Here is a 24,990-nt window from a genome sequence, read left to right on the forward strand (position 1 = left end):
GGTGCGCGGGGGTGTGGAGCAGGAGGGATGCTTAAATTTCCGATATTTTAACCGGCGGTCGCGGCTTACTCGTGCAACAAGTCCTTTCTCCTCGGTTGCCTCTGAAAGCGCGCGCCTAAGTAATTTCGGTTACGCCATCATCCGGCTCGCGGCTTCCGCGTGCGCCATCGCAGTCGCTTTTCCGGTTCCTCTCTGTATTTACGACTCCTCGTTTTTTTCCTCCTCCGCCTCCTCCTCCTCCTCTTCTTTTCCCCCCTCGTATCCTTAACTCCGCTTCCGCTTATTCGTTAACCATCCCGATTACTCGCGCGCGCCACTGCGGCAAGCCCGCGTCTGTGCACGTTCCCCGGAGTATGCCTGGAATTTATTCGCGTCGGAGAGAGCCGGTACTTCTCCGCGAACCGGAAGAGAGCTAAGAAATTGCGGCGCTACGTGAAATTAGTTCAAGCCCTCACATGTCGCGGCCATTATCTGCCCCATGTGCGAATGTTGCCCGCGCGAGTTGATCCCGTTGATTTACGAAACTGCTTGAGAAGTCGAATAATTTCTTTCTTTTTTTTTCTTTCTGCGTCGTAGAGAGAGAGATTGCAAGGCTCTCTGATTAAAATCGAATGATACAGCAAGGGTAGGAGACGGATAAAGAAGATAATCGCAGGTCTCGTTTGCATTTATTTACTCAAAAATATGCCGTATACAAAGGTATCATCCCTGTTGGATTTATTTTTTATTAGACTTTACGCTCTTAATGCAAGTCTGTGATACTCAGATTGCGGGAGTCAGTACATTTACTAAAAAGTGGCGTCTGACTGCGCGACACTTGACTTCTCAGGAAATCAGAAAGTAACGCGCACCACCACGCTGCCTTCAGACGCAGTAATCAGCAAGTGAGCCCAACCGATTGCACCGTCGCGTCGGCGGATTCCGAGGACGGAGGAGAAACATTTGTGCGATTTTTCTCCTCGGTATATCTCCGTTTCGTGCAACTCGCTCATCGAGTCGTCGAAACGCGCTCGCTCGTTGATGCTCAAATTTAATTGAATTTTTGCGACGGCTTAACGCGCGCAACGCGACGCAGCGCGTACGTGCAGCATCTCTCTCTCTCTCTCTCTCTCTCTCTCAAGGTCGCTGGAAATTCTCGTAATTTGCCACAATCATAAGGCTCACGTCGGCAGAACCATTCCCGGCGGGAGGGCGCGCGGGCAGAGGAGGGGGAGAGACGCGAGGCGTGAACTTCTCGACAGCGCATTCTACCGAGCGGGAATGCCGTGGACTTGGTTTTTTTCCGTCGAGCACCTCCTTTCTTCCCGCCGCCGTCGCCAACAACCCCTTCGCGCCGTAAACTCGTGCACTTCGTCGGATGGATTCGTCGCGGCTGCATTAGCGAAATAACTTGCCGCGCCGCGCCGCTCCGCGCTGCGTCGCGACGCGACGCGACGCGCCGGACAACATATTCACCGCGCGCGCGGACGTGACCGGCCCTGTGCCTGAGTTTCTCGACACGCGCTCCTTTCCGCGAAGAAATTTCGCGCGGAACACATAGCTCTCTCTCTCTCTCTCTCTCTCTCTCTCTCTCTCTCTCTCTCTCTCTCTCTCTCTCTCTCTCTCTCTCTCTCTCTCTCTCTCTCTCTCTCTCTCTCTCTCTCTCTCTCTCTCTCTCTCTCTCTCTCTCTTTCTGTTTCTCTCTCTCCTCGCCCCCTCGGCGCATGTGCGAAGAGACTCGAATATCCCCGTGGAATTAAGCACCAGCATGCCGTTGACTAGTTAGAGCAATTAGAGAATTACACTTTATTTTCTAGACTTGGACAGACGCTTGGATCATTACATATTTATACACGGAGAAAATATCGTATTACAAAAATTGCATCGTTTTTCTATCCTTTTTTACAAAAATTTTGAATAGATGGATTGCAGTGAAAATTATTGCGAAAACGACAAGCAGTGCGAGAAGCAAAATATCCAAGTAATCACCGCGATACTAAAAGAGAGTCGAACGTGTAAAATATTTTCAAACAAATATTATTGTAACGTTGGTCAGAATTTCTCTATGGTTCAGGATTAAAGGAAAAAAGGCTCTACCGATGACACGTCGAACAAAGAGCATAAAGTTCCCGTAAGAAACTGCGCACGGATTTTAGCGCGACAAAGCCGAACGAAGAACACGTCGGTGTTTGATTTCCAACAGAGTCAAGAAATTTACTTTGCGTACATATGTGACAACGATATAACATTTCTTCCCGCGTACAACAGCCAAAGAAATGCAAGAAGCTAGGCTGCGACTAGGAGGAGGGGAATGTTCCCCAAACGAACCCCGGTGATGCGTGGGATGCGCCACATTCCATAGCTCGAGCGATCATCGCGCAATCAGTAATTCTATATTAATCAAGACTCGGGTAAGAAAACGGAGGAGGAGCCTCGTGTCTCGCACTTTGCAGCCGGCTCTCGGCCGAAATAGCGCGTAGCCAAATGACAGGTGGTGCGGTCGATCGAGTCTCCCCCTCAGCGTGACCTACCGGCGCACCGCACGCTGTTCGATCCCGAGACCGATCTTCGAGACGGGGCGGCAGTCCGTCCGTCGTTGGTTAAGCGATCGGCTATGCCAGCCAAAATCTGCAACAGCGATAGCAAACGTTTGCCGTTGCCAATCAAGCTCACATAATACCGCCTCGCCGGCGCGGCCAAACAGCCTATGGGGATTTCATGGTAACCACACGTACACACGCACACGCATGCGCGCGCGCGCGCGCGCTCGTGTTCGCCTGTGTTTAAGTGTGTGCACGATACAGCTCCGGTGTACAAAGTGGCCGGGCCCGCGCGCGCCCATCGTCGCACGAGAGAGAGAGAGAGAGAGAGAGAGGCAGAGAGAGAGAGAGAACTGCGATTCTCGTGTACGCGCGCACGCACGCACGCACGTACGCGTGTACGAAGGTCCAATATTTTGCCAGGGTTCGGGGCCACGTTTGACGTTCACTCGCTCGATATACCGCGGCGCAGATTGGATTTGAAGTTTATAGGGCGGAAATTCTTCGGGGATCGGCCTACCCCGGGGACGAGGCTGCGCAAACTTGGCCGCGAGCGCGTCGCTCGGTCAGTGGAAACGAGCGCGCGCGGAAACGAAATTACGGCGCCGTCAATCGTGTCGTTTATTTTAAAAGCGCCGCCACTCACGGGGACACTCGGCTCGGCCGCGGCCGCCTCGCTGCGAACAGGCGTGTGCTCGGCGCGAGCCCGCGCTTCAGAACGGAAACGCTCGATCGAGGGGATTCGACGAGTTTATAGCGAGAGTCGATCGCCGCGGCGGAGAGCCGACGCGATCTACCGCGTGCGGTCGTGAATTAAGTTCCGCGAACTTGTCGGAATCTCTCTCGCTGATGAGGCTTTGCCATCGGTTAATTGACCGCGCGAGAAAGACAGAGACAGACTTGCCCCGTGTCCTTATATGCGATTTTAGAGTTTGTATATTTGTTCCTGTTGGGAGATGAACGCGCGCGGCCATTGTCGAAAGTTATTTTCTAATTGGTATACGTAGGCAGGCGGTCTGAAGAGTTCTCGACCTGACACATACATGGCATTAGAAACTGTTAAACTATATAATTGTATTGGAAAGTGGCATCCCTGATATAAACCCATGTAAAATTTTATTCGATCTGTTAAGTCATTCGAGTAGCGCCAGTTGAAAGAGCTTGGTGCAAGATGGGTGCCGCATCTGCTAAGAAAATTGACCAAAAACGCATTCGAATGCGTATTTCTCAAGCGTGTTTGCAGCAAGCATTCTAGTCGTTTTGAGCAAAATAAAATGGATTTCAAGCGTCGTTTCATAACTGTTGATGAAACTTGAATCCACCACTGTATACCAGAGCGAAAAGAACCTTCCGGAATCACACTTTAATGATGGTATTGCATTATTGGAAAGACGTTAGAATAAATGAATATTGAAGTTTCAGGAGATTATATTGAAAGACAAAACATATTTCACGGCAAAAAAAATTTTCTTTCATCGTTAGGGCAGAGAACTTCTCAGACTGCCCTCGTAGTTTGCTAAATATATTTCCCTGCGGCCGATGGAGAAGCAACGACGCGAGCTGACGTGCATCGCGAATTGCGTTTGCTCACCGCATCTTTAGCGATTGAAACTTGGATTCAGCAGCGGAACGAACTAACGAATGGGGGAATGTTAATCGGGGGATGTTAATGGGAGCGTTGGGACGTTAGTAGAGAGCGCGATATGGATCCGGAAGATTGATCTAAAAACTACTTAAGCGGGGTGATCTCGGTTCCCACTTGGCGCTCGCGCGACAACTCGACTGCGAGAGTCAGCGGTCCCGTCGCTTAATCTTCGCGTGGTTTCGTCACGATCTTCAGCAACGCGTTGTCGGCCGGCGAACGGGACGACCTTTTAGTAGCGGGACGATGTTAGCGGCCGCTAATATTTCACCCAATTATTCGACGCTTAGGCCAGGAATCCCGTCTTCGGCACGTCAAGGACTACGAACCGGGCGGTCGTAAGAAAAAGCGAGAGGGGAGAGGGAGACGAGCATGAGAAAAAGAAGAGAAGAAAGAGAAAAACGCGGAGAAAGAGAGCGAGAAAAGTAGAGATGAGAGTGGAGGAAGAAGCACATCGCGATGACGACGCTGTCTCTCTCTCTCTCTCTCTCTCTCTCTCTCTCTCTCGCGCGCGCGCGCGCGCGCGCCGTGAGAGGCGGGGGCGACGAATTAGAGATGCAGAGCCACGTTCGCGGTCATCGGGGATATTAAGCCGAATCCCTTAGCTTGATGGATGAAACGGGAGTTACGTTAGTATCCAGTATCCGGCGGTGTCCGTGCCCATGCATCATCAATAACTCTCCTGACTCTTTCACCTTGGCCTCTCTTCCTCTCGCCCTCACCTCGCCTCGTTTCGTCCCGCCTTTCGTCGCCTCGTCTCTCGCCCAGTTCCTCGCACTTTCTCTCTCCTTCCCTCTCTGTCCTCGCGGCGGAGCAAACGTGACTCCTCTCTCTCTCTCCCTCCTCCCTCCCTCCCTCCCTCCCTCTCGCCCTCCCTCCCTCCCTCCCTCTCTCCCTCTCTCCCTCTCTCCCTCCCTCCCTCCCTAGCTCTCGTCCGCGGCTCGACGTGACTTGGTCGGATTGCCGAAAGCGGATCACAAATCGTGCGACTTGAGATGCGGCTTTCGAGCGCGGAAAGTCAAGTGCCACCTCCCTCGAACGAGAGAGAAGAGCGAGGAGACCGCTCGCGATAGTCTCTGAATGCTCTTTCTCACACGTCGTTCCATTGATCGTACTCGCTAGTCTGAAAGACCGCGAGTCGCCGCGACCGCGACTTGTTAGCAGCGCGTCCTGTCGCCTCGTCTCGCAGGGAAATATCCCGGACGGGAGAAAAACGAAACAATATCTACGGGCGAGACGAGATCGCGCGAACTGAGCGAGCGGGCGAGTTCTCTCTCGTCTCGCTCGGCCGGCGATTCTCTCGAACGATTTCGAGAACGAGCGTATGCACATGGCACAGCGGTATAATTACGGATCGTATGTATCAGACACGCAATCAAGAATGAATTATCGCGGAACCACGCCTCCTGCCAGCGCTCAACCGGGCACAACAATGCCGGCGCATCACGAGCAGCGACCCGACTGTCGATGATGTGTGCTAATAGTCCCCCGCGGCTTTGGCTCACAGTATCCAGGCCCCGTGACACGCTTTTTTTCTATCTCCCTCTAACTCTCTCTCTCTCTCTCTCTCTCTCTCTCTTTCTCTCTTCTAGCTGGATCTACGTGTCTCATCCTTCTCTTCCTCCTCCTCCGCGCCGAGGATTCTCGCAAATATTCTCGTCGCGCGCGCGCGACAACTCGCGGTTTTCACCGGCGACTTTCCCCCTCGAAGCGACTTCCCTCCCTCTTGGCCGTAGTTTCAAGGCGCTTAACGACGACAACGACTCGATAATAATCATTATAATCATATTGTTATTAGCCCATGCTGCATATTTGATGAAGACGACGCTATTAATTCGTCGGCTGATTAAATTTGCACCGACGCGACATAATGTGCTTTTATTTGGCATTAGCCCCTTTTAATATCCATAATTTAATTTATTAACGTATCTCTCGTGATTTAATAAAGCCGCTGCATAATGTACCAAATGCCTTGAATTTTGCATGTCGGCTGCAAGCCGCGCCGCGATTTCGGCGTAGCGCGCGCGCAGCCGAAACGAACGCGCTTCGCACGTTCGCGCGTCACGAAATGTAATCTCATTTTAGCGGCCGCTTGTCAAAATGCAGCGCGAATGCGCCCTCGCTCTCTGTCTCTGACGCGTCGCCGCGCGCTCTTTCCTCGCGAATATCACCCGAGCGGGAAAATCTCTCTCTCTCTCTCTCTCTCTCTCTCTCTCTCTCTCTCTCGGGAGATTCTGCGCGCTCGGCGGAAAATAACGAACGGAGGAGCCGCGACGCGATCCTCGCGTGTGATCCTCGACGCGTCGAGGTTCATCACGCCCCCGGGGCGTGTCCGGAGTCCTTGGTCCTTCGTGCGACGCGTCAAGCATCAATTCTCGCGACAGTCCGGGAAGAACGGCAGGACAGATCGTCGCGACGGCCAACAGCTCGGATAATCAATTCCGTTCGTTCTCTTCCGTCGCGTCCCGCTTCCGTCCCGCCCCGCCCCGCGCCGCCCCCTCGCCCTACCGTCTCGTCGCGGCTTTTTCCCCATCATCTGGAACGTTGCCGGATGACCCATGGCGGTCTCGACCCATAAAAGCCGAAATAACTCTCGGGCCGCGGACCCCCTTCGACTCCGCGGCGGACAATATCGAAGAAGAGGAAAGAGACCGCGCGCGCGCTCGGAGGACGAGGGCAGCTGAGGGGGCGGCGGGGATTCATAGAGCCGGCGACACGGAGAAGTCGCAGAGAGAGAGAGAGAGAGAGAGAGAGAGAGAGAGAGGCGGAGGAGAGCAGGGGGTCCTCCTGCTGTAATAAATTCGCAATTTCCTTATTACGGGTAATGCTCCGGTCGGTGGGTGCGCTCGCATAAATATCCCGAGTTCCGGTGATCCCGCGACTTCCGGTCAGCCGCAATGACTTACGCCGGGTCGTGGCGGGCTTAGGAGAGCGAGGGAGAAGAGACGAGACGAGGGAAAGAGAGAGAGAGAGAGAGAGAGAGAGAGAGAGAGAGAGAGAGGGAGAGAGAGAGAGAGAGAGAGAGAGAGAGACGGATAGGGGAGGAGGAAGAGGAGAGGCGAAGGGGAGAAGAGAGATAGCTGCTCGGTCGCCGGCCAACGAGCCAACCATTCACCCCCGACCGTGCTCTGAGCGCCCTCTCCTCCCCCCGCGCGCGTCGGCTAACGTTCCTCGTGTGCTCGTTCGCGAAAGAGGGCGATGCTCGCGATGGAATTTGTCCCCCCGGCCTCGGTTCCGCCCTCGGATGACCACTGATAAATTTAGTAGACTTCTCTCTTTCTGGCCCGGCGCGGCCTCTCTTCTGTCGCGCACGCTCCCGCTTCCGGTTGTACGCGCGGCGCTCTTCATCCCCGCGCGGCCACCCCGCCGTCCTTCACCTTTCTCCCTTTCTCGCCACTACCACCGCCGCCGCCGCCGCCGCCGCCACCGCCACCGACGCTGACGCGCCGTTCTCTCGCCATTTTGTGTTCGAAACAGCGGCGCGCGGACGGATTTTCGCCGGGTTTAAATATTCAACGTTGGATAGCCGAGAAACGAACACTCCACGGTATTATTACGAGAAAGCCTGATACGCCTCGTGTAATAATGAACAGCCAACGGGTCTTCCGACCGAGCGACAACTCGCTGTAGAATCGTCGGGCGTTCTATCGTACGATGGAAAGAGAGAGAGAGAGAGAGAGAGAGAGAGAGAGAGAGAGAGAGAGAGAGAGAGAGACGCGATCGCGTAACGGATTAGAGCCGACACGGTATTGCAGTTGTAAATAATTTGAGGCAATCTCCGTTTGATTTGGTTTTGTATCGGTCAAGTAGATATTAACTGCCCGATGGCAGTCATTGTTCTCGTTTTCGTGTTACTTTTTGTGTTTTTCGCACGATTGTACACAACATGTTTGCACGATTCTGAGCGGAACAAACTGTCTACGTACCGGCGCATCCGGAAAGGGAGAGAGAGAGAGAGAGAGAGAGAGAGAGAGAGAGAGCACGCGGTGTTGCTGTCGACGTTAAATTAAATCATCCGCAACACTACATAATTCTACAAAAGTAAAAACAACAAAGGGGAACAATGATTACAAGCTTGGGTGGACGATTTGACAAATCGTACGTCAATTTCTCGACGATGCACGCTCGACGCGGCGCAGTATCGCTCAAATAGCGTGTTGCGGGCTCCCGCAGACCCGACTTGTTTCTTCATTACGCATCGACGAGCCCGTCGTTTGTTCTCTCAAAAGTGAGAAGTAGCCAGCGCGGCCGGCACGGCGTCGGCGTCGGCGTCGGCGTCGGCGTCGGCGCGACAGACAAGCAGCAGTGGTTATGCGGTATACAGTACGAAAGGTACAAAGAACGAAAATAATCATCCGGCCAGCCGCGTCGATTATGAACGCGCGAGCCGGCTGCGGCGGCGGGGCGGGGGCGGGGGCGGGGGCTGGCGAGACGAGCGACACGGGGCCATTAAATTATTCTGTGCGACCCGGCGAGAGAGCGGCGGCGTTTTCCATAAAACGCGAACATATACAGGCCCGCGGCCACCGGTGTCTCTCCTCCGTGCTGCCGGCGGCGATACGCCCCCCTTGCCTTGCCGCAATCTGTTTCGTTTATCGCGAGCGTGACTGCAGCACCCCCTCGTTGGCGAGACCCGGGGGCGAGACGATGCTCGCTCTCTCGGCGGGGGAGGATGTGCTTCCGGCGGACTCTGTTTCTAAGTATCCGGCGAGATGATTTCTTCCTTGTCTTCCCTCTTGCTTGCCGCGCTCAAGTTCGCGCGGAGGAGGAAAGCATTGAGGGTGGAGGGGGAGGAGGAGGAGGAGGAAGCGAGCGAGCGAGCGAGCGAGCATTTCCACGCTCCTCCAATAAAACAAGCAATATCGCGCGCGGTGTCCCGGGTGTCCCGGAGGGAGGTGTCCTGGGCCGGGGGTTATCCTGGGCCGCCTGGGGCTCGGGAGGGCGACTCCGCGACGGTATATTGCTCTCGGATCATCGCGCCTGCATCGCATTAACGGGGATGATATCACCCTTTTGCACAGCCACGTGGACACGTTGCGCACGAGCAGCACGCCCGCGCGCGCGAGCCGTATTCTTCCTTTGTACGAATACGACGCGAGCGAGCGCGCGGCGCCGATGACGTACGGAGTGCGCGCTCGCGTACGTGGCGGACTTCCGTTCAATGGCTCTCCCTTTGTGCGGCCCTCGTCGAAATGCGCGGCTAAAAAGCCCGCATTCCCCAAAGGTGGAATAAGAAGTTGGGATATATCCGCTGGCGCGCGGCCGGTCTAGCGCCGCCGCGATTAGCATGCGCGAGCGTCGCGTTTACGGCCGGTTCGGCGAAGGATCGGCGGGAAGCGCCGGTCTACGTATTTCGAGCAGTCGGCAGCCGACGCTGCCGAGCGTTGAATGACAATGGGTGTAACGATAACCCCTCCGCTCCGAGTTATCTCGGGTCGAAATTTCGGTTGGTGTCCCACATTCGAGGTTACGAGTATGCGGACCTCTCGTTGTCGTTCTCTCCGTGTCGAGGATCGAAGAAGTTGCTCTCGAAGACTTGTACTCGGTTATTGCCGACGTTGCGCTCGCGTCTCAAGTTTTTTACAAGTTTTCAATTTGGATTTATTAGTTTATCAGTTTTTCTCAGTTTCAATTAGTATGTACGCGCGATTAGCGAATATTGAGCGAGCGATATTAAATAAACGGTAAATAACGGCCGAATGAGACGACAAACTTTCGTTCTTTCTTTATTCTCCCTCTTTTTTCATCGCGGTAGAATCGACAGATTTTTTCAGGAAACGGAAAGGAGAGAAGCGACTGTGAGAGCGACAGAAACAGACGTCGTGTGTGCACCGCGCAATACCGCGCGCAGATAAAGATTGAAGTCCAGACGCAGTCGGTACAATAACGGTACACGGCGCTTTAAGCGCGAATGAAAAGACAGCGTCGGCGCAAACTTCAAGGTACGGGATATCCTGAAGGCGTGTGTTGTGATCTCTCGGCCGGCGATGCCATGCGCGCGCGCGGGGTGCTTGATTGGCGGGCGACGATGGTGGGCGATTGACCACGGGATGACGCGGCTCTTTCTGCCGATTGTTTCGGTAGTCTCAAACTTCGCGTACTCGTCATTGCGTCATTACGTATATAAGCGACCAGCGTTGCACACACGACGCGCAGCGCAGCGTTCGCATCGCTGTGAGTTACTTGTCACTCCCGTGGACTCTTACACAATATTTCTTCGAGTTCTCCCGTCGGCGATCCCATTAACACTTTTCCACGATCGGGTTGTAAACAGCGAATGTCAATGCCGGTGTCAATGTCAATGCCAAGCTGGAATATGCGGAACGCGCGATTAGAATCGAGCGGCAGGACATCGTGTACCGCCAGGTGTATCGAATCATTTATTATGCAGGATATTTCCGATTTTTATGTGTTTACCTTACCGTTTACCTTACCGGGAAGAGGTGAAGAGATAGATAGCAGAGTCGAAATTTACGTTGACCTTCGTTGTCGTTTGAGTAGTAATTATAGAACAAATCGGTTAGAACTTCGAGTGAGGGCCGCGGTCATTGGCGCCGCATCCGCCGCCGGCCGCCGCCCGGTCGTCGTCGTCGTCGTCGTCGTCGTCGTCGTCGTCGTCGTCGCCGTCGTCGTCGTCGTCGCGATGCGACTCATTAACGCGCGCTGTCATGCAATCGATCTATATGCGTCCCATGAAGCGATAAATGCTCTCGACACACAAGGACAATCGCGTTGACGTACCACGGGCATTGATACCTTCGGGGGGTTGGTTGGCAGGAAGGAAGGAAGGCGGCGGGCGGGCAGGCAGGCAGGCAGGCGGGCTAGAGAGCGACGTGCAGCGGGCGTAGCAGCGCCGCGATAAAGGCCCGATCACGCGTGTAACGCGCGGATTATTAATCGTGGAATAATTTGACGCCCCGGCGACAGAGCCGGCGACGCATCCCTACGCGCGCGGCCACCCACCCACCCGCGCGGCCTCTCCTCTGTGCCTCCTCCTTCGCCGACCTTTCGCCGCGGCATCATCGGCTGGCGTCGCGCCGTTATCGGCTCGCAGATTTGCGCTAATGTGTCTTCCGATAGTTCATAACGCCCCGGAATGGCGCGGCGGGGAGAAAAAGACGCGCGCCGGATCCTTCTCTCAGCCGCCGCTCTCCGTCTCTCTGTCTCTGTCTCTGTCCCTCTGCCTCCCCTGTGTCTCTCCCGTCGACTCGCAGTGTCGTAAACTCGTGAAGCCGCTACCCCTCCGGGTATTCCGCTTTCTGGCGAGTGCCTTTCTCCGGAGGCCGGCGATCGACGTGTCGCCCTGCGCGCGCTTCGCGACCGCGCCGCCGCCTCTTTTCCCGAAGACGGATAACGAGCCGGTAAATATTTAACGGTTCATTAAGTGCGATCGCTCCTGCCTTTCCGTTTCGTCGGCGTCCGAGTGTTGAATCCTTCCCGCCCTCGTGGCATCGCCGTTTGTCGAATGAACATCAGCTGCAGGAAGATGACGGACTCGATCAAGTAATCGTGTCAGATTATCGATGTCCGAGTTGGAGTATCGCGCATGTCGCGATATCACGATCGAAGATCCTCAGCGGTGGTACCGCTGAAGAAGGAAAATAAGCGCATGGGCTGATTCTTAAGGTACTCGCGAGCGCCGCCGGATTACCCGCACAAAGCGGGTTACGTCGCGGGTGACCCGCGGTGTAAGCTTTGAGAAACGTGAACTTTGGCTCCACTGGTCATCCGTCGAATGCTGAAAACAGCGTAAAGCCCGGGTAAAGGCAAGGTCCGCGACGGTCGGCCGAAATGGGAACTCTGGGAATCCCGAAGAGCGGGCGAGTAGCTTATGTTTAATGGAGGCTCTCTCTCTCTCTCTCTCCCTCTCATACACTCTTTTTCCTTCCATATGTCTCTTTCTCTCTCTCTCTTTGCCCCGACGTCTTTCCGTACCTTCTTCCTCGCGCCGCTCCGCTCTCGTGTTCTCTCGCGAGGCGTTGTTGGTGGCAACGACGTTGACGCGGAGATGGTGTCTGCCGTCGGTGCTGGTGCTGGTGCTGGTGCTGGTGCTGGCGGTGGTGGCGATGGTGGCGATGGTGGTGGTTGTAGCGGTGGACACGTCATTTATCTTTCACCCTACCTACGGTGCCCGCGTGTCCGTGTTCTCTCTACCTCCTCTCACCTCCTACCTCCTACGGCAGCTTCGCCGCGTGGCGCCATCTTGGGCACTCCCACTCCCTCCTCCTCCTCTTCATCCTCTTCATCCTCATCCTCCTCTTCCTCCACCTCATCCTTCTCCTCTTCGTTCCTCTTTCCTTCTTTCGCTCATGCTCCGTCGCCGTCTCGATCGCGCCAGCTGCGAGAGGAAACCCGTGCTCGCCGGCCCCCCTCCTCCTCCTCCTCCTCCGTCCTCTCGCCAGCACCCCTCCTCCCGTCCGTTCGCCCTCATTCCCTCCCGCTGTTTCTCTTTGTTTCTCCTATTTTTCGTCTCCTGCCTCGGCACCACCATCTCATTCTCCCGCTTTATCCGCCCACTTCTCTCCTTCCCCGATCTTCTTTCTCTCTCCCTTTCTCTCTCTCTCTCTCTCTCTCTCTCTCTCTCTCTCTCTCTCTCTCTCTCTCTCTCCTTCTGTCTTAACCGCGTGTCTAGAATATTTTGGCAATTATTCCGGCGGGCTTCGTTCCTGGGCTTTGTTTCTTTTCTTCTTTTTCTCGTTTTTCTTTTCGTCCTCAAGTGTACATGTCACATCCTCCTCTCGTTCGCTCGTTCCTACTTCTCCTCCTCGCCTGCCCCTCCTCCGCGAGTTCTGGCGTTGCTCCGACCGCCGCGGACCTGTTTGTGAGAGAACGCCTGAATGAATATTCAGGAGCCTCCGTCGTCGTCGTCGTCGTCATCGTCTCACTGTTTAACGGCGTTTGATTGCGGTATCGGTCGGCCGCGGCAAAGACACTCGTTCGTGACGAACGAGCGGCGGCTATTTGGCGCTCGGCGATTTTGCCAGACATCCGGGCGCCCCGGTAATTCCGAATTTCAGAGAGACAGGGGACGGAAGGGGGGTTGGTTTGTTGGAACGATAACGATTACTCGAACGAGTCGCGAGACAAGCCGGCGGCGACTCTCCGAACGAGCAACGAGTCACCGTCGACGACGTCGACGACGATTTCTTGACGTCAACATCCGGTCGTCCGCACGCAGCCCGTAAAATCGGTCGCGCTCGTTCGAACTTACGCACAGTTCAGACTCGCTCAGCAAAGATCGTTGAGAGCGTTATCGACCGGATGCGCTCGCCTCGGCGTGCAATTATACGGCGTCCCACCCCTCTCCGCCCTCCCCGCTCTTTTGCCTTTTTTCCCCCCCTTTTTTTTTTTAATCGGCCCCGAACACCAGGTTACCGTTAATTACGGCCGCGCAGGCACAGAGAGCACTACGAATTTCGAATTACCCGTGGATAGGCTTTGTTCTTCGCTTTGCCATTGTGACGCCCTTCCCAATCCGCATATCGGCACCAACCCTACCCACCATCGCCATTGCCACCGAGCGGCGCGACCACCACCGACGGCGGTAGCTTCAAAACCATCCGGCTGCCGGCAAACGGGACGCAAACGAACTTTCGGCGACCATTGTCGATCGCGCGCGCACGCGACGCGCGCGCTATGCGTGGCTTTTTATTCGCTGACGTTACGCGTCCTCGTTCTTTCTCACTTCCGCTCGTTCTCTCGCTCTGTCTCGTTTCCTCCTTCCCCGCCCCCCCGCTCTACCCTCGCGCAAATTCGCGCGCGACTACATCATCTACGGGGCGCGATTAAATGACGATCATTACGATCGTTAGCGGCGGTCGTGCGGCTTGCGATTAACCCTTTGACCGACACGCATCCGTTTACTCTCTGCCGAGCGTGCGACGGGAAATCAGACGAAATCTCTGCGGACTTTTTGAGAGAAATCTCTCTGCCGCGAACGGTAAAGCCCACAGGCTGTCCGAGGGGGAATGTAGTCTGGATATTAACGGCTTGACGTTAGAGACTAGCTACTACTAGAGAGAACATCAAAGAGACTCTCGCGTAGTTAGTTTTTAACCTTCGCGGTTAAGTGATTTATAGTTGTAAGTATTATTTCTCGATTGAGCGTGAAAGCTTTTATTTTTCATATGAAACAATATAAAGCACAGATGTCGCATTTTGTTTAACGCATTTGAATATTTTTTAAACCGATGGGTGTCAGGATGGGTCCTGTTCCTTCGAGGTTCTGCTTAATGATTTTGCGTCTAGACCAACGAGGAGAAACGATAAATTCACTGTATGTATAACCGAGAGATCAATTTATATTTAACCAACCATATATTATTCTAATCAAAAAATAAAAAGCGAACCAGACGTAGCTTTAACACAGCGGCTCAAAGTCGGTCCTTTCTCTCAATTAAAATATGTTCCCCCGCGATGAGATGGAATCTCGAGAGAAACAGATCCTTGGAGAAGAGATATCCAAGAGCATACATTGGTACACCTTGTACCAATTACAAGCAATTCCATGAATCAGATACGAAAATATCGAAATGGGGCCGATAGCGAGAGAACGAAGTTCCTGTAGATCGACCAACCGTAGAGAGAACCGTCGTCGTCGGGGGTAGCTCAGATCACGAAGGGTTAGCCGAGCCGAGCGATCGGGCGAGAAGAGTCACGCGATGGCAAATCGCCACCTTCCGTCGCCAAAGTCAAAGGTGCAGTAACTCAAGCCCGTCCACTGTATTTATATCGCGTCCGGCAGCAAACGGGCGAGGGGCAATTACTCGCGTCTTTGTCTGACCCAACGCAGCAGCGGCATCGACTGCTCCTCGGACCTATCAGGACTACTGGCCTGGCCAGGCCGGCTCTCCGGCGAGTTTTCCGAGTCCGAGCACGTAGCCCAGGGCCCTCTCGTGGAATATTAGCTGGTAGTGGATTCGAGCCCGCATAGGGTCGAGCTTGCGAACGACAGACGTGCATACCGTATTAAGCCCGCGGGGACTTTGCCGGGGCTGCTACATGCACGACGCGTACTACCGAGCTCGCGCTCGCGCGCGCGCGCGTTATACAGGGTGTCCCGCGAGGTTCCGCTGTTCCCGCGCAGAAATCGCTGGAGGTCGTCAGTCGGCGCGGAGATCGAAAGTCCTCGCTTCTGGCGCCGTCGGTCGAGCAAGATGGTCGACGTGGTCCTGCTGAGGGATGATTTCGCGGTATCGCGCGATTCGACCGGCGCGAGAGGACGAGCAGCGACGGCGGCGGCTCTGACGGGGGGGGGGGGGTCTGAGAGAGCGGCATTTTCGCCGCGTCTCGAGCGTCTCTCCCGCTTTTCTTCCTCCTTTTTCTTCTTCATCGCGTCGAATCGCGCGACTTGCGATACACTCGATGTGTCCGCGGACAGGCGGCAGACGGGCGGCGAGGGTGCGAGCGCGCGCATGCAAGGGGTGGCGGCGGGATTGGGGCCGCGCGACGCTTCCGCGTATCGGTACGCGCTCGGCAAATACTCTGGTATTCATGAATCCTAGCGCACTCGCCCACGGGATATGTACGTACATGCACGCGCTCGATCCGCCAAGAGAGCGAGAGAGGGCGAGGGCCAGGAGGGGGAGAGAGAGAGAGAGAGAGAGAGAGAGAGGTCCAGCCGTGCGGCAGCGGCGGCGTGCGAACAAACCCTCGGACGTCTGTTTGTTCCCGTCTGGAAAACCGATTCTTCCCGCCTCCTCCTCCTCCTCCTCCTCCAGTCGCCTCCTCCCAACCCCCTCGACCCAGAGAGAGGACGTCGGCTCGCTCGCGCGAGGCCGCGAATAAAAACGTCCACGACCGCGCGAAAATGCGAGAGGGGCGGAGGGAGCAGGAAGAGAGAAATGATAAAGAAGAAACACACGTACGTACGGTGGTCGCGCGAGTCACCGCCGTCTAAAATAAAAAAGGAGAGACGGAGGGAGAGAGAGAGAGAGAGAGAGAGAGATGGGGACGGACGGAAGGGAAAGAAGAGGAGAAATGGGATTTTAAACGTCCGCCTTGTTACTTTCTCGTATTCCTCCGGCCGACAGCGTCGTGTCTTTCCCCTCGTCGCTCGGCGCGACCGAGACAATTCCGCGGGAAATATGTAAAGCAAAACGTCGACGATTTGCTGCCGCTCTCTCCTTCCTTCCTTCCTTCCTTCGCGCGTCTCGCTTTCCCTCTCTCTCTCCCTCTCTTCCCCACGTGCGTCCCCCGCGACTACGGGATACATCCCCCGCCGGCAGACTTGGGTAACATCCACGCTGGATTTACGCGCGATATATTTGTTTTAAAGTCCCGGATTTTCTCTGGCCGACGCCGTGCTCGTCGATCCGCCCGCTCGGCCCCGCTCGACCGCGACTCCGCCGTTTTCGTCGTCCCGGGCGAGCCCTCCCGCCCGCCGCCCGGTAGCGGTAGCGTGCCTCTTCGTCGGACTGCCTCCGTGCCGCCGCTGCTCCTCTCCCTCTCCCTCTCCCTCCTTCCCCATCCGCTCGCCTCGTCTCGTGTATTTATGAGGGCGGGATGGCAGAAACGGAGGGTACGCGCGCGCGGGAGTTATGGCCCGAATAAGTGCTCTCGACCTGGAACAGAGGTTCTCAGCGGAGGACGGAGATGGTATTAGGACGTCGCGGAAAAAGAGCCAAGGGGAGGAGAGAGAGTTTTCTCGGGGGGAGGGGTCGGGGTCGGAAATGGAGGGACGGTGGTGCGCGGTGTTCATTCGGATACACTCGTAGACTTCTCCAGGTTTGTTTCCTGGAGGCCAATCACGCGCGCTATCTCGCACTAGCTCGCTTTCGCGTCTTCCACATCTCGATTGTCTCTTTTCAAGTTTAACTGTCTCTCCTTCGAGTCTCCGTCTCCGCTTGCCGAGAGAGGCAGAGACAAACCTGAGCTGCACGGAGGGCAGCTAAATCTCCCTGCTACTGTTTGTATCGGCCAGCATCGGCCAGCATTCTCCGATGGAAGCCAAGTTGGACAAAGATCGAGTGCCCGCGGCCGTCCTTTTCACACGTGCGTTCTTCGCGGAGCCTCTCTTCGTGGGGCGCTCACGGGTCTATGACGATGTGATGCATCGCCGTGAATCGACCTCCCCTCCCCTTGGCTCTGTCATTCACTCCCCATGAGGATCGTGTCCCGAGGTCTCGTCGGGATTATTAGAATGTCCGCGGCACAATTAGCATGCTGGATGATTGCGCACGTGCGAAAGCACGTGAGGAGGAGGACGAGGCGCGCGATTTCGAGGACCGCGCCCCGGCCGAGTTCGATCATCCCGCCTAATTCCCCCCCCCCCCCGGCCGAGAACGTACGGCGATGTCGCCGTAAGACTTCGCAATCGCCTTTGATGTCGATCGTCGGAGCATGAGCGTTCCATTGTCGCGATTGTTGCGCGAAGCGCGCGGCGGTGCCTGCGAGGAGGGCGCGTAGGAGGGCGGGAAGGCGTCGCGCACCGACGAGGTTTCGCGACAGTTTCGGCGGCGTTCATTAAGCGCGAAGAGATACCGGCTGCGTGCGGCTGCGATGGAGAAATAGAGCGAGAGAGATGGAACGAAGAGAGAGGGGTGGGGGAAATAGGAGAGAGAGAGAGAGAGAGAGAGAGAGAGAGAGAGAGGAAGACGAGGAGTGCCATTGAAAACCGACTTATGCGAGTCCCCACGGCTTCGCGATGTCATTATTTCGAGCAACGCGAGACGCTACGCGAGCGAAAGAGCCGGCAGATTTATTGCGCTTCGCGTCGCAAGTTTCGCAGAGAATGCGCGCCGGCCACGGCGCGGAGAAAGTAGCTGGCGTCTCGCCGGCGAGGCGATTCGCGCGAGCGAACGCGCCGATATGTCGACGACTGTCCGGCGAGTCTAACTCCGCGAGAAGAAACTACGGAGGAGACGCGCGGCGGCTTTTCCTTCTCGGCCGGATCCACAGTGGACGACGAGGTCGGTAGCTGAGGCTCGCTAAATGACACAGCTCGAAAGAGAGGGAGGAGTGATAAGTCTTGCGTGCACCGTGACGGTGAGTGCGAAAGTTTTGATGATAGATGAATGGACCGAGCAATTTTATCAGGGAGAGGACTTGTCGATTCTACCGATTCTAATCGCCATTGTCTCCTGTGATCCTTGCTACGCATTACGCGTCTACGTATTCGCGAGTGCTGCTCAGTCTCACATTTTGGATGAAGACGTCAGAAGTTTTGCACTCGCCCAATATGCATTTCAGGCGACGCAAGCGAGGTCGCGGAACGCTCCGGGAAATTGTTGGAATTTTGTCTACAATCATCTCTCGAAGACACTTATGTATCTCAAAGAATACCTCTCTCATTCCCGGAGTCGCGGAAAGACGGAGAGGAAAAATCGAGTAGAAGCGACGTTGCCGACAACGCATTGTCGGCATCGGCCAATTACCTTCCTTTTCCGGCGCGCGGGCTGTTTCTCTCTCTCTCTCTCTCTCTCTCTCCCGCTCTCTTTCCTTATCACTTGAATTTTCTGTGTAACCGTGGATAGATGAAGAAGAGGAAAAGGTGGTACAAGGGAGGATAGACGGGCGGGGGTCGCCCAGGCACAGGGAAATGGGTGAGGAATGGAGTTCGCTCGCTTCGCCTCCCGTTTACTTGCCAGTCCTTATTCGCTTTGCCCGTCGAGCGTCATCTCCTCATTCAGCCAAAGTCTAATTAAAGTGCAGCTGCAAGTTAAATTAAAACACGATAATGTTGCCGTGAGGAGGAGAGAGAGAGCGAGCTCGAGCGGGCGAAGTGAACGAAGAAGAGAGAGAGAGAGAGAGAGAAGAGGAGCGGATGGTTTCGTCTCCGCTTCGCCTGCGTCTCTCTCTCTCTCTCTCTCTCCCTCTCTAGCGCGCGCGCCCGTTTCTTCTCTTCCTCTTCTTTCTCTGTTAGTCGAACTTAAGCAGTCGCGCTCCAATCGTCTCGAACCATTTGCAAACTCCGCCAAGGAGTTCGGCCGCGAGTTGTTAAACACCCGATCCAAACTCCACCGCGCCTCGCACATGCGTCCCTCTCGTCCCTCGGCGCCCGCGGACGCGCGCGCGCGTCAAGGCAATCGTGTAAAATCGTGGAATAAATTTCTCGATACTCCGACGAAAAGAGAAAGGGGTGGTCTCATCGTCGCCGACAATTCGCCAACAAATTCAGGGCAAATCCGCGCGCTCGTACGTCAACGGCGACTCGTGCGTTAACATCGCGGTGAGAAAAGTCGCCGAAGATCGACGACACTTCGCTCGACACGGGGCTCGTGGACGGGGGCGGGGGCGGGAGCGGGAGCGACGGCAATGGCGGGGGTGGAGGTGGGTAAATCGCCGGCAAGGTGGCAAGGAACGGGGTGCGTCGGAACTGGCGGCATTGTGGTCGGAGATAGAGATGGCTATCGGGCCGCGCCACGCGGTAATTGCCAGGAACTGCGGGGGGAAATTAAAGCTGCCCCGGTCTTCCGGCGGCCCATTGTCGGGACTCGCGACACTGTTCCCGGTACCGTTCTATTTATCAGGAACGGCCGCCGAATAGAGAGGGGCTCGGCTGATAGGCTCCGTGTCACTGTGTCACCGGAATCGAAACGCTACCGGTGTTTCTCCGCTTTTTGTCGCTCGCTCTCTCTCTCTCTCTCTCTCTCTCTCTCTCTCTCTCTCTCCTCTCTCTCTCTCTCTCTCTCTCTCTCTCTCTCTCTCTCTCTCTCTCTCTCTCTCTCTCTCTCTCCCTCTCTCTCTCTCTCTCTCCCCTCTCTCTCTCTCTCCCCCCCCCCCCCCCCCCCCCCTCTCTCTCTCCTCTCTCCTCTCTCTCTCTCTCTCTATCTCTCTCTCTCTCCCTCTCTCTCTGTCTGCCATCCTCACCCCTCTCTTTGTCGTCACCTTTGTCTTCGCCGCGCTCGCCGCCAAGCGAATACTTACACGAACCTTGCGAAATACTCGACGAACGATGAAATTTAATACGAATAAGTGATAAGATTTCGAACGGCGAAGAGGAGGGGGAGGAGGGATTTTTATCGATTATTTTGATATCTGCTCTTTGAATCTGTACATCTTTTAATTCTGAAAGAGATGACGTAATACTTCATAATGATACACAAATTTCACATGTACGTTGATTATGCGCGGGACAATTGTCAGCATGTTTATTCATTTCGCTTACTCATTATCAATCGAGATTGTTACGCCCTGAAACTTTTTATCCGAATCGGAAATGATAACGCTCGAGAAGAGGCGATATGATACGCGTTATCGGAGGATCGGACCGAGAGGAAAGTCTTCGGAGGATAATTACACACAGTCGCATTTATTAAAATATTTTAGCAAAAATATTCTACACGAATACACAGCGTAGTTTTAGCGAGCGTGCAACTCGCTTCTTGCGCTCGTCGCTACTTTTCGAGCTCCCTTTTCCTCTCCTTCCAAGATCTTCCTGGAGGTTTCTAGGACTTTCCAGATTGGGCGGTCCGGAATCTCAGTCGTCCCAATGATTTTTACAATCGCTTACGCGTTCCTGAAGGCTGCATCCGTTTCTTTCCACATGGAAGTAATATCCCCAAGGACACTCGTACATACGTTTCTTTCCTTCCTCGCACCTGTAGAATAATCTGCAGTCGCACTCGTGACGCCAAGGATACTCCCAGGTGGGATCCGGGCAGTCGCCAGTACCAGGCTTGTCGTCGTCTCCGCAGCCAGCTTCGGCCGGGTCTTCGCACCTACGCTGCTTCGGGCTAAAGTGCAGACCCTTGTCGCACTGTCGCAACACCTGGTCGCCTCCTCGACACTTGTAATACATGCTGCAGTCGCACTCATGAGGTATCAGCTCGTCATCACAGGTGCACTTGGACGATGCTCTCTTGTACTCGCAGTCCGAGTCCTCGATCTTAACGCATCCTTGATACTTTCTGCTGAAGAATAGACCATCTGCGCACTCGCGCAAGCGCTTGTTGCTATCCATACACTCATAGAACTTGGCGCAGTTACGTTCGTGAGGTAGCAGAAGACCATCGTTGTCCCAGGGACAATCGTCTCCTGGTTCTGATGTCTCACAACCAGCTGCCCATGGCCAATCGCAGACCTGAAGGCGCGCGTTGAAGTGTAGCCTATCACCTTTCTTGTTCATGTAGGGACAATCTAGCAGAAACTTCTTGCCCGCGTGGCACTTGTAGAATTTTGTGCAGTCGTACTCGTGAGCAAGGTGGATCGTGATGTCCTTCGGATCCTTAGCAGGACATTTCGTGGGGATCTCTGATGATTCGTCATTTTTGCCTGGAAAATGTCGGCCGTCTATTTCACGTTGGTTTTCTTCGGAATCCTTGTCATCGCAACCAGCCTTATCTGGCCAATCACACATTTCGTGACGCGGGTTAAAGTGCAGCCGGTCCCCTTTCTTGTTCATGTAGGGACAGTTTCGTACTATTTTTTCTCTGCCGACACACATGTAGAATTTTGTGCAGTCGTACTCGTGCGGAAGAAGGATCGTTTTGTTACTAAGATTGTGCTTAGGACATTCAATTTGAGTGCTTATCGCACGTGCTACCCTACTGTGATTCTTCTTGGAAATAAGTTTCATGCTTCTCTCTACAGTCTGGTTTTCTTCAAAGCCGTAGCCTCTGCAACCAGCACGCCACGGCCAATCACAGACTTGAAGATGTGGGTTGAAGTGTAATCTGTCACCCTCCTTATTCATGTAGGGACAATCTTGCGGAATCTTCTTGCCTGCGCGGCACATGTAGAATTTCGTGCAATCGCTCTCATGTGCCAAGTGGATCGTTGTGTTCTTCGGGTCGACGGCTGGACACTTGGTAGGAATTTCGTCCATGGTAAATGGTCCATGATCTTCCTCAGGAATAAACTCTTTTGATTCAACTTGCTCCTCGCTTGAGCGGTAGTCCTTGCAACCAGCATGCCACGGCCAATCGCAGACTTGAAGACGTGGGTTAAAGTGTAATCTGTCACCCTCCTTGTTCATGTAGGGACAATCTTTCGGAATCTTCTTGCCTGCGTGGCACATGTAGAATTTCGTGCAATCAGTCTCGTGTGCCAAGTGGATCGTCCTGTCCTTCGGGTCGACGGCTGGACACTTGGTAGGGATTTCGTCCATGGTAAATGGTCCATGATCTTCCTCAGGAATAAACTTTACGTTTTGTGATTCAGTTTGCTCGTCGCTCGAGCCGTATTTCTTGCAACCAGCACGCGACGGCCAATCACAGACTTGAAGACGTGGGTTGAAGTGTAATCTGCCACGCATCCCGTGCATGTAGGGACAATCTTGTGGAATCTTCTCGCCCGCGTGACACATGTAGAATTTCGTGCAAGCAACCGGGTCTGCCAAATAGATTGTCCTGTTCTTCGGATCCACGGCTGGACACCTGATAGGAATTTCATCCATAAGGGATGGTTCATGATGATCTTCCTCAGGAATAGATTGTATATTCTTCGATTTATCCGAATTTGCGTTAAAGCTGTGGCTCTTGCAACCAGCACGCCACGGCCAATCGCAGACTTGAAGACGTGGGTTGAAGTGTAATCTGTCACCCTCCTTATTCATGTAGGGACAAACTTGCAGAATCTTCTTGCCTGCGCGGCACATGTAGAATTTCGTGCAGTCGCTCTCGTGTGCCAAGTGGATCGTCGTGTTCTTCGGGTCGACGGCTGGACACTTGGTAGGAATTTCGTCCATGGTAAATGGTCCATGATCTTCCTCAGGAATAAACTTTTTTGATTCAATTTGCTCCTCGCTTGAGCGGTAGTCCTTGCAACCAGCATGCCACGGCCAATCGCAGACTTGAAGACGTGGGTTAAAGTGTAATCTGTCGCCCTCCTTATTCATGTAGGGACAAACTTGCGGAATCTTCTTGCCTGCGCGGCACATGTAGAATTTCGTGCAGTCGCTCTCATGTGCCAAATGGATCGTCGTGTTCTTCGGGTCGACGGCTGGACACTTGGTAGGAATTTCGTCCATGGTAAATGGTCCATGATCTTCCTCAGGAATAAACTCTTTTGATTCAACTTGCTCCTCGCTTGAGCGGTAGTCCTTGCAACCAGCATGCCACGGCCAATCACAGACTTGAAGACGTGGGTTGAAGTGTAATCTGTCACCCTCCTTATTCATGTAGGGACAATCTTTCGGAATCTTCTTGCCTGCGTGGCACATGTAGAATTTCGTGCAATCAGTCTCGTGTGCCAAGTGGATCGTCGTGTCCTTCGGGTCGACGGCTGGACACTTGGTAGGGATTTCGTCCATGGTAAATGGTCCATGATCTTCCTCAGGAATAAACTTTACGTTTTGTGATTCAGTTTGCTCGTCGCTCGAGCCGTATTTCTTGCAACCAGCACGCGACGGCCAATCACAGACTTGAAGACGTGGGTTGAAGTGTAATCTGCCACGCATCCCGTGCATGTAGGGACAATCTTGTGGAATCTTCTCGCCCGCGTGGCACATGTAGAATTTCGTGCAATCAGCCGGGTGTGCCAAATAGATTGTCCTGTTCTTCGGATCCACGGCTGGACACCTGACAGGAATTTCATCCATAAGGGATGGTTCATGATGATCTTCCTCAGGAATAGATTGTATATTCTTCGATTTATCCGGATTTGCGTTAAAGCTGTGGCTCTTGCAACCAGCACGCCACGGCCAATCGCAGACTTGAAGACGTGGGTTAAAGTGTAATCTGTCACCCTCCTTATTCATATAGGGACAAACTTGCGGAATCTTCTTGCCTGCGCGGCACATGTAGAATTTCGTGCAGTCGCTCTCATGTGCCAAGTGGATCGTCGTGTTCTTCGGGTCGACGGCTGGACACTTGGTAGGAATTTCGTCCATGGTAAATGGTCCATGATCTTCCTCAGGAATAAACTTTCTTGATTCAATTTGCTCCTCGCTTGAGCGGTAGTCCTTGCAACCAGCATGCCACGGCCAATCGCAGACTTGAAGACGTGGATTGAAGTGTAATTTGTCACCCTTCTCGTTCATGTAGGGGCAATCTTGCGGAACCTTCTTGCCCGCGTGGCACATGTAGAATTTCGTGCAATCAGTCTCGTGTGCCAAGTGGATCGTCGTGTTCTTTGGGTCCACGGCTGGACACTTGGTGGGAATTTCGTCCATAACGTACGGTCCATGTTGATTTTCGTCAAGGTGAGATTGTACATTCTTCGGTTCAGCCAAACCTGCATTAAAGCTGTAGTCCTCACATCCAGCTTGCCACGGCCAATCGCAGACTTGAAGACGTGGGTTGAAGTGTAATCTGTCGCCCTCCTTGTTCATATAGGGACAGTCTCTCGGAATCTTCATGCCCCCTAGGCACATGTAGAATTTTGTACAATCACTCTCGTGTGCCAAGTGGACCGTCGTGTTCATCGGGTCCACAGCTGGACATTTTGTGGGAATTTTGTCGGATCCCTCTTCCTTCGCGATGGTCACGCTCCATAGCGCCAGGAAGACGGTGGCGATGGCGATTAGGTATATTCCTGTTTCAAATATAAAAAATAAACTAGTCGATAGAAATGAATCAATAGAAATTTTGTCAAAGCCGAAAGTAATGAACAAAACACACACGGGTCTGGTCGTGTGATATAACTCATTTGTTTTATTACTATTGTGTCATTAAAGTCATTTTTCTCAATGCTCACCTTTCATCGCCTATCACCTACTCCTAGACGTGGAAAAGAGAAAATATACGTTTTATGCGCGCACTTCACGATTTAGTTCAACGTAAGTGATTATATCACGGTGTGTCGGCTTTTATAAACATGCTTTGCGCGTTATCGCTGTGGACTGACAGATTACCATATCAGGTGATGACGAACCTTTTTTTATTCGGAACACGGTAGTCGAGCCGATATCGTAGAAGATTTGTTCTGTGAGATCTTTCAACTGAGCGC

At 54.0% G+C, this 24,990-nt stretch overlaps 2 protein-coding genes across 2 annotated transcripts in view; one reads left to right on the forward strand and one right to left on the reverse strand.

The window, feature by feature from the left end:
* The window catches only part of LOC112588206 (uncharacterized), a 262,479-nt gene that overhangs the window by 140,154 nt on the left and 97,335 nt on the right, over window positions 1-24,990 (forward strand). The gene's annotated exons all lie outside the window — the stretch shown is intronic.
* Window positions 20,145-24,845, reverse strand: LOC109504625 (uncharacterized). The gene is made up of 2 exons (XM_019845124.2): window positions 24,739-24,845; window positions 20,145-24,576 (listed from the first exon to the last, which is right to left on the reverse strand). The coding sequence occupies exons 1-2, from the start codon at window positions 24,743-24,745 to the stop codon at window positions 20,582-20,584; spliced, it is 4,002 nt and encodes a 1,333-aa protein (XP_019700683.2). The 5' UTR covers window positions 24,746-24,845; the 3' UTR covers window positions 20,145-20,581.

This window comes from Harpegnathos saltator, unplaced genomic scaffold, assembly GCF_003227715.2.
Source record: "Harpegnathos saltator strain DR-91 unplaced genomic scaffold, Hsal_v8.6 scaffold173, whole genome shotgun sequence".
In the NCBI taxonomy this organism is placed as follows: Eukaryota; Metazoa; Arthropoda; class Insecta; order Hymenoptera; family Formicidae; genus Harpegnathos; species Harpegnathos saltator.